The sequence below is a fragment of the Delphinus delphis genome, chromosome 8, assembly GCF_949987515.2.
Source record: "Delphinus delphis chromosome 8, mDelDel1.2, whole genome shotgun sequence".
Lineage (NCBI taxonomy): Eukaryota > Metazoa > Chordata > Mammalia > Artiodactyla > Delphinidae > Delphinus > Delphinus delphis.
The window spans coordinates 50185282-50199316 of record NC_082690.1 but is presented as its reverse complement, the minus strand read 5'-3'; the positions used below and the strand labels follow the sequence as shown (position 1 = coordinate 50199316).

Here is a 14035-nt window from a genome sequence, read left to right as displayed (position 1 = left end):
CAGTGAAAAAAGGAGAGGAAGATAACTCTTTAGGTAAATACATTAGAAGAAGCTGAGTGGAATACAAAGCTCTTCCTAACCTGGGGTGCTTTGAGGTCTATTTTGAAAGTGGGAATGAACACTGCAAACTGTGCTGATTTGGCATTTCCTGTTAGCATTCCTATTGGACAGATGATCTCTGGTTCCAGAGACTTTGCTAGAATAGGGGTTTTCAAATCTTGTTTTAGCCTTAGAACCCTTTCTTCAAATGGATCTTAGATGCTAAGTCATTCAAGTTGAAGAGAGGAAGGGGGAGTCGGGGTGTGCATCAGCTGAGGGCTAGGGGCTCCATCTCTACTCCTGCTGCCACTTCAACATAATTAGTGCCTACCCAGAAAATCACTGATGGTATAAAGCAGCAATTTTATTTTGGACAATTCAATAACATAAAAATTTTAAATGTGCCTATCTTTTTGACCCCAATTTTTAGATGTGCATAAGCAATTTATTATATAGAAATACTAGCATGATGGCATAAAGGGGTGTGTGTGTATTTACTCACACATATATAGGGCTATTTGGTCCAATATTTTTTAAAATAAATTTATTTTATTTATTTTTGGCTGCATTGGGTCTTCGTTGCTGCACGTGGGCTTTCTCTAGTTGTGGCGAGCAGGGGCTTCTCTTGTTGCGGAGCACAGGCTCTAGGCACATGGGCTTCATTGCTCCACGGCATGTGGGATCTTCCCGGACCAGGGCTTGAACCTGTGTCCCCTGTGTTCGCAGGTGGATTCTTAACCACTGGCACCACCAGGGAAGCCCGCAATATTGTTTTTAATAAAAACAGTTGGGAGCAGAATGTCTGTTAATAGAGGTTTGGATAAATAAATTATGGTATTTTCATACAATGGAATAGTATGTTTTCTAGTAAAAAAAAAAAAGTCTATATATGTATTCATGTGGAAAGATAATCAAAACATTTGGTTAAATTTTTAGAAGTTGTACTCTGTACAGTATCATCTAATTACTGTTTAAAAAATCTGCAATGTTCACATATAGAAAGAAAAGCCTAGAAAGATATATACTACTAATAGTAAATACACATGGGGAGGGAGAAGGCTTTCACTTTTACTATATTGCTTTTGAATTATATGAACAATTTAGGATGAAAATGTATTACTTTTTTATACAAAGAAAAATGTACTACTTGACTAGGGCATTCTTTCTAACTCCTTGGGGCTCTGTAAATTGGTCAGGTCACATGGTACTTGAGGAACTCAGTATGTGACAAATAATCTAATTTTGGGTAGTATCCCTGCTCTGTCAGTTGGATTCAAGATAGGAGGTAGTTTTTGCCCCTTTGCTTGCTGTGGTTTTTAATGGTCTGTATCTATCTTGGTGATCTTTATCTAAAAATTTTCGTTTTTTTCATTGTGGAATACCCAGTGTATCTTTGCATCGTTTTGTACTTGTGTTTATGTTTATCTTTGACATCCATATGCTTTTTCCCATTAGGAGGATGCAGAGTTGCCTGTTAAACTTATATCCTAAATTTACTGCCTGTTAAACTTACATTTTCCAAGTACTCCAGGGAACCAAACAATAAAGGAGATCTGTTACAGCTCCTCCTTTTTTCTTCTGTACCCCATGGCTACCTTGGGAGGTAGGAGCTAATAAGTCCGAAAATCAAATGACAGTAATTCCTTTCTCTGACAAACACAGCCTTACCTGCAAGGTAACGAATTGTCTCAAGCTTGTTAGACTCCATTAGGGTTTTTAAAGAAGCAATTTCAGTGTCAATTTTGTTACCGGTCTCTGAAATAATACCTCTGGTTTTGGTATCCTGTAGTAATTAAGAATAAGACAATTAAATTTTGTCCCTGTGTATCATGGAGAAAAATGTTTACTTTAGAAATCCTCACTTATGGGCTAATTTTGTGTAACAAAAGTTTTAAGTGGGGAAACAGTAAAAAAGCACAGTGATATTAAAAAGAAAAAATAACACTACATGAATATTACAAATTGACAAAAGTATTCCTTCCACTTTGATATTTGGAGACTATTTCTTAGGATTATCACATTCTGGGCACCTTCTACTAAAAACCTCACAGGAAGATACAGGCATACCTCATTTTATTGTGCTTCGAAGATGCTGCATGCTGTTTTTAAACAAATTGAAGCTTTGTGGCAACCCTGAGTCAAACAAGTGTATCGGCGCCATTTTTCCATGAGCATTTGCTCACTTCATGTCTCTGTGTCACATTTTGGTGATTCTTGCAGTACTTCAAACTTTTTCATTATTACTATATTTATTATGGTGATCTGTGACCAGTGATCTCTGATGTTACTATTGCAAAAGATTACCATGCACTGACAGCTCAGAAGATGGTTAGCATCTTTTTAGCAGTTATTTTTAAATTAAGGTATAGATATTGTTTATTTAGATATAGTGCTACTGCACACTTAATAAACTACAGTATATTGTAAACATAACTTTTATATGCACTGGGAAACCAAAAAATTTGTGTGACTCACTTTATTTCAGTATTTGCTTTATTGCTGTTGTCTGGAAATGGACCTGCAATACCTCTGAGGTATGCCTGTATTTGAGACCTAAATATATGAGGATAAACTAAGAAGCAAAAATGTTAGTCACAGAACTATCACCTTATTTGTATAAAGTCCTTAGGATATCATAGTTAAAACTTTAAATATATTTTGCAAAAGGAAAAACCAACTGGGTTTATAATATGAACTGGCACCAGTATTTAAAGGAGATGGCAGAAATGCTTGTTGGGTAACACTGAATGCTATATGCATAGGGACTAAGGGGTAGAAAGAGAAATGAGATGATATTTATAGCTCAGAAATTAGCTGGGAGAGAATTTGTTGATTTCCTTGTTTATCTCCTTTATCTGGCCAAGAAGTTAGAGAAGGGAATATAGGCTGCTTAGAACGGCAAATGGGACCTTCGCGTCTACTGAATTATGATCAAGAGTGATGTCTCTTATGTTAGACTGTAGACCGAGTGACTTCTTAACTTTTAAGAAAAGGACTAGGCTGAGTCAGAAAGCTAGGTTTTACTCAGCCACAGAGATTAATTAATGATCACAATTTAGGATTACTGAGAGGTAAACAGTAGTTATGAGTATGGAATTTAGAATCCAGGTTGACATCTGGCTCTACCACTTTTTAGTTGTGTGACCTTAACTTCCTTCTGCCTCACTTTCCAAATTGGTAGAATGGGAATAGAGTGCCTACCTCACACAGAGGCTGATATGAGGATTAAATAAATAGACAAAAAAGTTAAGTAAAACAGTATCTAACATAAAAATTTTTTATTTGACTGAACCTAGGCATTCCTTAAATACTAATTGTGAATCCTTGTCTTTTTAAAAAAATAGTTCTCTTCCATATAAAAATAATTTAGTTAAAAAAAAGTATGCTACCTGGAAAGCTTGATTCTGACTCAGAAGTCACAGCTCAAGTACTCCCCTCCACCTGGTAGCAGCTTCCCCCAAAGTACTGGTTAACTATAACAGTTATGAGGAAATCATGGAATCTATAGGGCTAGCTTGTTGAAGTCCAAACTTATAAAATGATACATATAAAGGCAGTTACATAAGGCATGAGAGCTATACAGAAGAGAAACTTTTACATGGCAGCTTACATTTTTGGTAAATTCTGTGGTTGCCTCCATAAGTTTCTTTTCTTGATCTGTAAACTAAACGATATGGTTTGTCAAGAGGTTAAAAAAAAGACTAAAAGGAATTAAAAAGGAGTAAGTGCAAAAAAGTACATTTAAAAGCACATTACCATATCTGTTACTCTGCTCCTTTCTAGGTTGATATCCAGTTTATTATCTGCTCTGATTCGACTGGTTTCATTCTTTAAAGAAAAAAAAAATTAAGAAAGTGATCTTGTAATGAATATTTGTTCTGAAATTAATGAACTATTCTGAAGTGGGGAAAAAAGTTTCACTTACTATCAGTTGTTGCTTAACTTGTTCTAATTCAATTTTCATTTTCTAGGTATAAAGAAAGATCACACACAATTGGTGTTAAATCGAAGTCCATATTATGATTTATTAAAAAAAATCTGAAACCTTGCATAAGCAAAAATTGGACATTCTGTGGATTTCTAATACATTATCTGATAAAGAATAAAGACAAAAAAAGAACTAACAGTTCATCGTATTCAGAAAATAATTATGAACATAACATTAGACAATGTATTTATGTTTCAATACAGTAGTCCCCCCTGATCCACTGGGGATATGTTCCAAGACCCCAAGTGGATGAAACCTCGAATAGTACTGAACCCTATATGTACTATGTTTTTTCTTATACTAATGGGTAGGTAGCATATACAGTGTGGATACACTGGACAAAGAGATGATTCATGTCCTGGGGGGAATGGAGTGGGACGGTGAAAGATTTCATCATGCTACTCAGATCAGTGTGACATAAACATATGAACTGTTTATTTCTGGAATTTTCCACTTAATATTTTCAGACTGCAGTTGACCACAAGTAACTAAAACTGTGGAAAGCGAAAATGCAGATAAGGGGGGACCAACTGTATTCTACTTAAAAATAAAAAAAGATTGATATTCTAAATTTTAAAATATTTTAAGCTAGTGGGTAACAACAAAGTTCTGACTGAATTACAGAAACATTTTTCTCTTAAGTGACAAAATAATTATTACAGAACCAAAAAAATGGAAAATGCTACATTACTGTCAGTTCTGAGAACATTATTCTGAACTACACTAGAAATTTAATAAAATATATGTAGATCAAAGATTTCCTTTTATGTGACCTGTTTAAGATACAACTGTCATTCTTTAGTATGCAAGAAACTATGATGTATACATAGATTAGGTATGGTTAAACATGTATACTTTTATCTAAAAACTTGCTAATAATTATTTAATAACCACATGAAATTGTTTTGGGGTCCTATTCTTCACCAAGTAGGATACTTATGAAATCAGTTATTTTATTAGTAATAAATTGAGACTTGTATCACCTGGTTCTCTGCTCGCAGATTTGCAAATTCACTTTTCTCTAGGATGACCATGTCTTTCCTGATGGAGTCCAAATGAGCCATTAACTGCTGTACTGTTATTTCCTAAAATGAAAAATTAAAATAACTGAGTGATGCCATCCCCTTGCATGGAGTTGTTCATGAAAATTAAAAAAAATTATTGTCTTGCTACAAGGTATAATGTTGCTTGGCTAAGTAAAAAACAAAACAAATGAAACCTATATATCTGAAATATCAAAATTAAAAGAAGTAGGAGATTCAAGGAAGAAAAAGTATTTCCCAGTGAAGAGAAACACATGTCTAGGTCTTTTCAATGAAAGAATCCCAATTAAATGCTTACTTAACCTCCAAGAGCTCCTCAGCAAATACTCTTTTTTTATTGTTTATTTATTTTAAAAATATCTACATGGGAAAGTTTTTATCTTTCATTGCTTTGCTTTTTTTTTTTTAGTTTTTATTTTTTGGCTGCGCGGCTTGCGGGATCTTGGTTCCCGACCAGGGATTGAACCTGCACCCCAGACAGTGGAAGCACGGAGTCTTAACCACTGGACCGCCAGGGAAGTTGATTTTGAAGGATCTTCTACCATCAGAAATTTCTAGGATACTGAATAAGACTTAGAAGTCAGGTAATAAAATAGAAGTATCGTTTAAATAATTGTCAGTATAACATAGTTTGGTTTAAATTCCTGAGTATCTTTCCTATATTTGGCACTACAAAGAATTTGTGAAAGAAAAGGTGGCCCCTATCTGATAGATTTATTTTTTTAAGTTTTTAGTTAACACCTCCATCACCACACAAGTTCTTTCTTTTTTTAAAATTTATTTTATTTAATTTTGGCTGTGTTGGGTCTTCATTGCTGCGTGTGGGCTTTCTCTAGTTGCAATGAGCGGGGGCTACTCTTTGTTGTGGAGCACGGGCTTCAGGAGTTAGCGGGCTCTAGAGCACAGGCTCAGTAGCTGTGGTGCACGGGCTTAGTTGCTCCGTGGCATGTGGGATCTTCCCAGACTAGGGATCGAACCTGGGTCCCCTGCATTGGCAGGCGGATTCTTAACCACTGCACCACCAGGGAAGCCCTATCTGATAGACTTATAAACTTTTACTTTGCTAGGGAGGGACATTTTTGTAGAAATGATTTAAAGCAGTCTTACAAGGCAAATGTAACGTTAACCACTAAACTTCTCAAAATCGTGTAGCTTGCTGACTCATCTTTTATCTCTTTTTAATCAAAAGAAAAAGTAGATGAAGGTGTAACCTTGAAAAAGACCCTCTATAACAGGGTTTATAAACAAAACAGAAAAACCCAAACAAGAACAGAATGACTAGTGGAACTCCCATTTTGTCATAGTTTGTGGCTAGGAGTGCATTGTTGGGGTTACAGTCCTCCACTGACCACAATATGGGTGAAAAAGGCTATTTCAAAACTGCCTTGACATTTAGAAAACAGAGGCTACAGTAGTTCCAGATGCATGGCTACGGAATGACTCAGTCTTCAAAGGGTCTGGAATGCACACATGTTCTCTAAGAACAGCGGTCAGATGGCACAGCCACATAGACTGGAGGTTAAAAATGTGAGGTCTGGAGTCAGGCTGCCTGGGTTTGAATCCAAACGCTGACATTTACTATGAGCCTTTGGGCCCGTTATTTAGCTTCTTTGACCTCCTCTTTGCTGAAATGGGAATAAAAACTACCTATATCTTATAGAGTTGTTTTGAGGACTAAATGATAATAATGCATGTAAAATGCTTACAGTAATACTTGGTGCACAGTTAGCATTCGATGAATGTGATGAGACAGGTGTCTAAATGGCTGAAGCAGGACAGTGTGACTCCAATGTTTTGATGTGGAGGGAGTTTTGCTTTAAATATTATTCCTATCATAAAATGAAAAAGTATTTTTTACTGTGTACAATAGACATCCCTGACTCTAATGCTTTCCCTATCCCTCATCTATATTATTGGGGAGGGAGGTTCATTTTCTTTTATGCAGTTCTGCTTGAAATATTCATGAGAATTACCTCAGAAATCATACAGAAGTGGCCTCTAGGGGTTGTCGGTCTTGTTCCCCCCAAATATCATTATGAAGGAGTTCGAAGACATTAACTATAATATTATTTTTGTTTAAGTCTTTAATAAAATGTTATTTTATTACCAGAACTACATACAGAAGAGTAGAAAATGTAACTACATACTTGTTATAGACTCTGAACCTGAGAATAAGGAATTACTGTACTGTGACTCTAAACTCTTTCTATCTCCCTTTCCACCTCTAAATAGTTTGGGACTCAAAAAGCCTATAAGATAGCACGTATGTGCATCTTCAAAAACTTTAAGTGGAAAAATTTAATACAGTCAAATCTATTAAAAGTGTGATCATTGTAACTATTGTGGCGCCACCAGAGAATATGAATGTTATTCAGACTAGAAGCAAATTCAGAATATAACCGAATTCTCAGACTGAGCACACTTGACTTAGCATGGCTCTTTCTGAAGTGATCAGGTATGAAGCTTGTTTGCCTCATGGCCTATGGCTCAAGGATGGAATGGGATTTTGATTTCATACACCAGTAATAAAAAACCCAAAAGTTCAGTAGTAGTGTTCCTACATCCAATCCTACATTTTGTGTGTGTGTGTGTGTGTGTGTGGTACACGGGCCTCTCACTGTTGTGGCCTCTCCCGTTGATGCGCAGGCTCAGCGGCCATGGCTCACGGGCCCAGCCGCTCCGCGTCATGTGGGATCCTCCCAGACCGGGGCACGAGCCCGTGTCCTCTGCATCGGCAGGCGGACTCTCAACCACTGCGCCACCAGGGAAGCCCCTAATCCTACATTTTAAATGTAAGATTAAATGGCCCTGGCAGCATAAAAATTCCTCAAAAAAGTTTTAATTCACTGATTATATTGCAGAGAAACTTAAAAATCTGATTTAAGAGTACCATTAGCTCTTTCAGGATAGCTCAAAGGTTTGGGGGGGATTAAATGAGTGGCTTTTTCTTTGGTGGATTTAATATTAATAGTCTGTTATGATCCTGAATAAATTTAGCTAAAATAATACACATACAAATTTAAAGTTAAGTTAAATCTAGGGGCTGAATGCTTTTAATTCTAAATACATAATTAATTGGATATTACAGAAAAAATCTTTTAAAAATTTCGCTCTTTCATGACCTTTGAAGTAATGACGTTTTATGCAAGAGCTCCTAATTTTATGTAAGAAAGAAATCCTAATATTTCTCTGCTGTGAAATATTTATCTGAAGAAGAAAGCCTAAATTTAAAAAATTAAAAAAATATAACCAAAGAAAATGGATTCTTCAACACAGTAATTAATTCATGATTGACAGATTATGAATTATTATTCTACAGTTAAATTCATTTAGCTTATTCTATCCTTCATATAAAATTATTGCTTTTTGTCCATAGCACCACAATGACAACTCTTGCAAATTACTGAACCTCTCTGATCCTTTCTTCAGTGGTAAAACAGAATAATTCTACCTACTTTTCAAGGTTGTTAGAGAGATTAAATAAGATCATATATGAGCAGTCCCCAGCACTGCCTCTCACTTCTTAAGTTCTTCGTAAATGGTATTACTTGGCGTTTAAGGATTCAGCTATCTGGTCAGATTAAAGCATCTTAGGTGATTTATGAACTCCTTCCCAGCCATGTATGTAAGTCCCTTCCAGCTTTCCAACTTTGTGAAAATTAACCAGAACATACACATGACTGCAGTAAACTGGTCAGCTCTTCTACTGTGGTGGGCTTTCTATGTGGAAAAAGTTGTTTCACTAACAATCTACCACCATCCCATGACTCAAATAATATAATTATCTTACACAATGAAAGATCTGACAAAATTTTACTCTTTGTGTTACCATAATTTTGTGATGACTATTCTAACTCCTCAGTCTCTCTGGATACTGACTTTGCTACACGTTTTTCGTTTTTGGTTCCTTTAGAGAGAATAATAAGGAAGATGCAGGTGTGTTTAGAAGGTGGGTGGCTAAACAGAGATGCAGTTATGAAAAAGATTGTCTAATGAAACTGTCAGAAGTGATAAAAATGAAAACATTACCTGTTGAGCTTGAGTGACCATCTCCTTATAGATAGTATCGAGGCTGACATTCGATAAAATGGTTAATGCTGATACAATTGTTTCTGCTTGTGCTTTGTCAAATCCTACAAGTGGCAAATAGGTATTTATATTTTTTAAAAAGTGCACATCCTTCTCAAAATAGACAGCTAGAATAACTTCTGTCATTTAAATTTTCATGCAGTTGACTCTTGAACACATGGATTTGAACTGAGTGGGTCCACTTAGATGCAGATTTTTCTCAATAGTAAATACTACCATACCACACAATCTGTGGTTGCTTGAAGCTGTGGATGTGCAATTGCGGATACAGAGGGCCACTATAAAGTTACATGCAGATTTTTGACTACACAGGCGGTCAGTGCCCCAACCCCTGTGTTGTTCAAGGGTCAACTGCAGTCTTTTAAAAAAATGGTTATAATTAAAAATCGACAGATTATGCTAAATTACTCTCTAAAAAGCACTCTCCAGTTTTAATTCCACTGATCCATTTCCCCACATTTACATCAACATGGGTATTACTAGTCTTTTTTGAGTGTATAATTGGCATTAAAATGGTATTGCATTATTATTTTTATACTTAAAATTTGCATTTCCTTGATTAAGCATCTTTACGTACATTTATTGGTAATTTATTTTTCTGTGAACTGTTTATGGCCTTTGTCCATTTTTCTATAAAACTGCTTAACTTTTCTTATTGATTCATATGAATTCTTTGTATATTAAAGCAATAGGCTCACTGTCATATGTGTTGCTAACATTTTTAACCTTACAGATCATATCCTTCGATACACAGATTTAAATAAATATTTCTGTAGTCACATCTGTCAGTCTTTACTTTTACTTTCATTGCTTTTGAGTTTTGTCTTGCTTCCTTACTCTATAAGTCAAAAAATATTTCTATATTATAATATTTTTCGTAGTCTTTCTTTTTTTTACATTTAGCTTTTCATCAATCTGGAATTTATTTTTCAGTAAGGGAATCTATTTTTTTCCAATGGCTAGTCATTTATCATAGCTCATTTATTAAACAGTCCTTCCTTTCCCTAATTTGTAATGCCTTCTTCATTGCTTTCTAAGACACACGTTTCTGAATACCATTCTATTCCATTAAATCAACTCTTCTATTCCTATAGTTTCATATACTTTATTTATTTATTTTTGCGGTACGTGGGCCTCTCACTGTTGTGGCCTCTCCCGTTGCGGAGCACAGGCTCCGGACGTGCAGGCTCAGTGGCCATGGCTCACGGGCCCAGCCGCTCCGCAGCACGTGGGATCTTCCCGGACTGGGGCACGAACCCCTGTCCCCTGCATCGGCAGGCGGACTCTCAACCACTGCGCCACCAGGGAAGCTCTTCATATACTTTAAATAACTGTTTTGACATCTGGTAATTTTTTGTGACATTCTTTGATTTTCTTTTTTTCTATTCTTAAACATTGTGCTTGTACTTCCACATAAACTTTAGTATCAGCCTAGAAACTACAGTTGTTTTTTTACATAATTGGAATCATTCTGCACATGTATCTTGAGCATTTCTCACATCAGTAAATACTCTTCAAACTATACCATTTTCGTGACTAAAATATTCTATTTTATGGATGGCTCATATTTAAATAGTGACTTTTTTTTAACATCTTTATTGGAGTATAATTGCTTTACAATGGTGTGTTAATTTCTGCTTTATAACAAAGTGAATCAGTTATACATATATCCCCATATCTCTTCCCTCTTGCATCTCCCTCCCTCCCACTCTCCCTATCCCACCCCTCTAGGTGGTCACAAAGCACGGAGCTGATCTCCCTGTGCTATGCGGCTGCTTCCCACTAGCTATCGGTTTTACATTTGTTAGTGTATATATGTCCATGCCACTCTCTCACTTTGCCCCAGCTTACCCTTCCCCCTCCCCATGTCCGTAAGTCCATTCTCTAGTAGGTCTACGTCTCTATTCCCGTCTTGCCCCTAGGTTCTTCATGACCATTCTTTTTTATAGATTCCATATACATGTGTTAGCATACGGTATGTTTTTCTCTTTCTGACTTACTTCACTCTGTATGACTGACTCCAGGTCCATCCACCTCACTACAAATAACTCAATTTCGTTTCTTTTTATGGTTGAGTAATATTCCATTGTATATATGTGCCACATCTTTATCCATTCATGCAGCTCAATATCAAAAACACAAACAACCCAATCCAAAAATGGGCAGAAGACCTAAACAGACATTTCTCCAAAGAAGATATACAGATTGCCAACAAACACATGAAAGAATGCTCAACATCATTAAATCATTAGAAAAATGCAAACCAAAACTGCAATGAGATATCATCTCACACCGGTCAGAATGGCCATCATCAACAAATCTACAATAAATGCTGGAGAGGGTGTGGAGAAAAGGGAACCCTCTTGCACTGTTGGTGGGAGTGTAAACTGATACAGCCACTATGGAGAACAGTATGGAGGTTCCTTAAAAAACTAAAAATAGAACTACCATACGACCCAGCAATCCCACTACTAGGCATATACTCTGAGAAAACCATAATTCAAAGAGTCATATACCACAATGTTCATTGCAGCTCTATTTACAATAGCCAGGACATGGAAGCAACCTAAACAGTGACTCTTAATTGTTCATAATGGTGATGTTGTCTTGACTAGGTAATTTGTTATGAGTGCTGCTGATATTCTTTCAAAAGGGACCCATGTTTCTCACCATGAGTTTCCAAGTCCTGAACCAATGCATGCGTATCAAACGTTAATTTCCTTTGTTCTAAAGGAGTTATGTCCACTGGCCTCATATCATATCCTTCCTTGGTTGCGGTGGTGAAGAAATCTGAAAAGAGAAGGCAGTTTTTTTTGTAGTAACTAATAGAAGCGTCACATTTTAGCTTCTAAAGCATTTCCCCCCATCTATTTGTAATACAGTTCCAGCTCTTCTACTTGGGAATTCTGTAATTTCAAGCAAGATAAAGGATTTATCTGAGCCCCTGATTCTTTTTTTTTTTTTCGCCACGCCGTGCAGCATGCAGGTTCTTAATTCCCTGACTAGGGATCGAACCCATACCCGCTGCATTGGGAGGGTAGTCTTAACCACTGGACTGCCAGGGAAGTCCTTGAGCCCCTGATTCTTTTATTTGAAAGTCTCTAACATTATTCTGTACGTAGTAAACATTCAGTAAATGTTTGCTGTCTTTTAGTATTCCAAAATTTTAAGAGTCAGTCTAACATCATAACATAATATACATCAAAAGCTTTGGGGGGGATTTCCTGGTGGCGCAGTGGTTAAGAATCCGCCTGCCAATGCAGGGGACATGGGTTCGAGCCCTGGTCTGGGATGATCCCACATGCCGCGGAACAACTAAGCCCATACGCCACAGCTACTGAGCCTGCGCTCTAGAGCCCGTGAGCCACAGATACTGAGCCCGCATGCCACAACTACTGAAGCCCACGCGCCTAGAGCCCGTGTTCCGCAACAAAGAGAAGCCACCACAATGAGAAGCCCGCACACTGCAACGAAGAGTAGACACCGCTCGCCTCAACTAGAGAAAGCCTGCGCACAGCAACAAAGACCCGAAGTAGCCCAAAGTAAATAAATAAATTTATTAAAAAAAAAAAAAAAAGCTTTGGGTATTGCTGGCACACCTCTAATTACTGGAGAGCAGAAACTGTCCAGCAACTCTCCTTCTTGCTCAGAAGTCTTTCATAGAGCTGTGATAATTTTTAGACATATACCCCCGTCTAAAGTAGCTTTCTGTCCTCCCACTCTTTATATATCCACAGTTTATTTCCTACACAGTTCTCAGTTCTAATCTGAAATTATCTTGTTTACTGCTTGTCTCTCTGAACCAGAATGTAAGTGCCATGAGGCCTGGACTGTGTCTTTCATCTGTATCTTTAGTACCTAAAACAGTGCTTGGCAAATAGTTGGCTCACAGTATTTTATTGTTGAATCAATCAGTGAATCGGATTTTAAATCCAGAAGTATTTAGTGGTATCAACACAAAAGACCTAGGACGTTGTTCGCATTTTTGAAATAAATGTCCTATTTCAATAAATTCCCAATTTTTAACCTAGACACAGAATGGTTCCTTTCTATCTACTGCTGATGAATTTATTAAAAAGTATTTTCTTTGGGGGAGAACTCTGTCTATATACAACTTTATTGCCATTACTATGTATTATGTGAAATAACTGCTAATTAGTATAAACTACTAATCAAACACAAGGTACTATACTAGATACTTTATATACTACTAAGGCATCGTGGTATTATTCACCTTTTTAGATAAGAAAATCAAGCCTAGGAAAGGTAAAGCCTAAGGTTTTGCGTAAGGTCTTGCCTAAGGTCATAGAGTCTCTGGCAGAATCAGGATTCAGATCCAGGTCTTCTGACTCCAAATCTCATGCTGTCTTATACCCCATGCTGTCTTTTTTATCCTAAGCCACTTAAGACATCTAGGTACTTAAAAGACAAAGCTGCAACCTCAGGTATTACTTTTCTGCTAGTATAGTGTAAGGCAAATGTGATTCCTTCCTATATAACTTTCTAGTCAAGAAACATCTGAGTGCCAGGCACTGTGTTAGGCACAGGGGATGATGAGCAAAACCAGACATAACAGATGTCTTCATTGACTTTATAGACTAATAAACAGGAAACAGATGTTTTTAAAAAAAATCTAAAGATAAACTCTAATTCAAATAATGAAAGAGTAATGTCTAGTCCTTTATATTAATTAATTCAAGTACTCAGATGAATTCTGGTTAACCAGAAATAAAAGGAAGCAGATGTAAAGGTGGATCAATTTTGAACACACACACACTCATTAGCACAGAGGTCGACAATCTTTTTGGCTTTGAGTGGCATCTAGAAGAGTTAAGCAGTGTGCCTGTGGGTCAATATTAAACCTAAGGAGGGAGAG

General features: G+C 36.7%; 1 protein-coding gene across 4 annotated transcripts in view; it reads right to left on the bottom strand.

The window, feature by feature from the left end:
• The window catches only part of CCDC90B (coiled-coil domain containing 90B), a 53923-nt gene that overhangs the window by 9278 nt on the left and 30610 nt on the right, over positions 1 to 14035 (bottom strand). For 3 of the 4 annotated variants that reach the window (XR_009520379.1, XM_060018185.1, XM_060018186.1), the window contains exons 2-8: positions 11830 to 11949; positions 9100 to 9203; positions 5011 to 5112; positions 3965 to 4006; positions 3796 to 3867; positions 3650 to 3703; positions 1708 to 1822 (exon numbers count right to left, since the gene is read on the bottom strand). Coding sequence is in view for 3 of the 4 variants with exons in the window: in XM_060018185.1 (XP_059874168.1) it covers positions 1708 to 1822; positions 3650 to 3703; positions 3796 to 3867; positions 3965 to 4006; positions 5011 to 5112; positions 9100 to 9203; positions 11830 to 11949 (609 nt within the window). In the remaining variant the exon portion in view is untranslated. The other variant, XM_060018187.1, reaches the window with a different exon arrangement.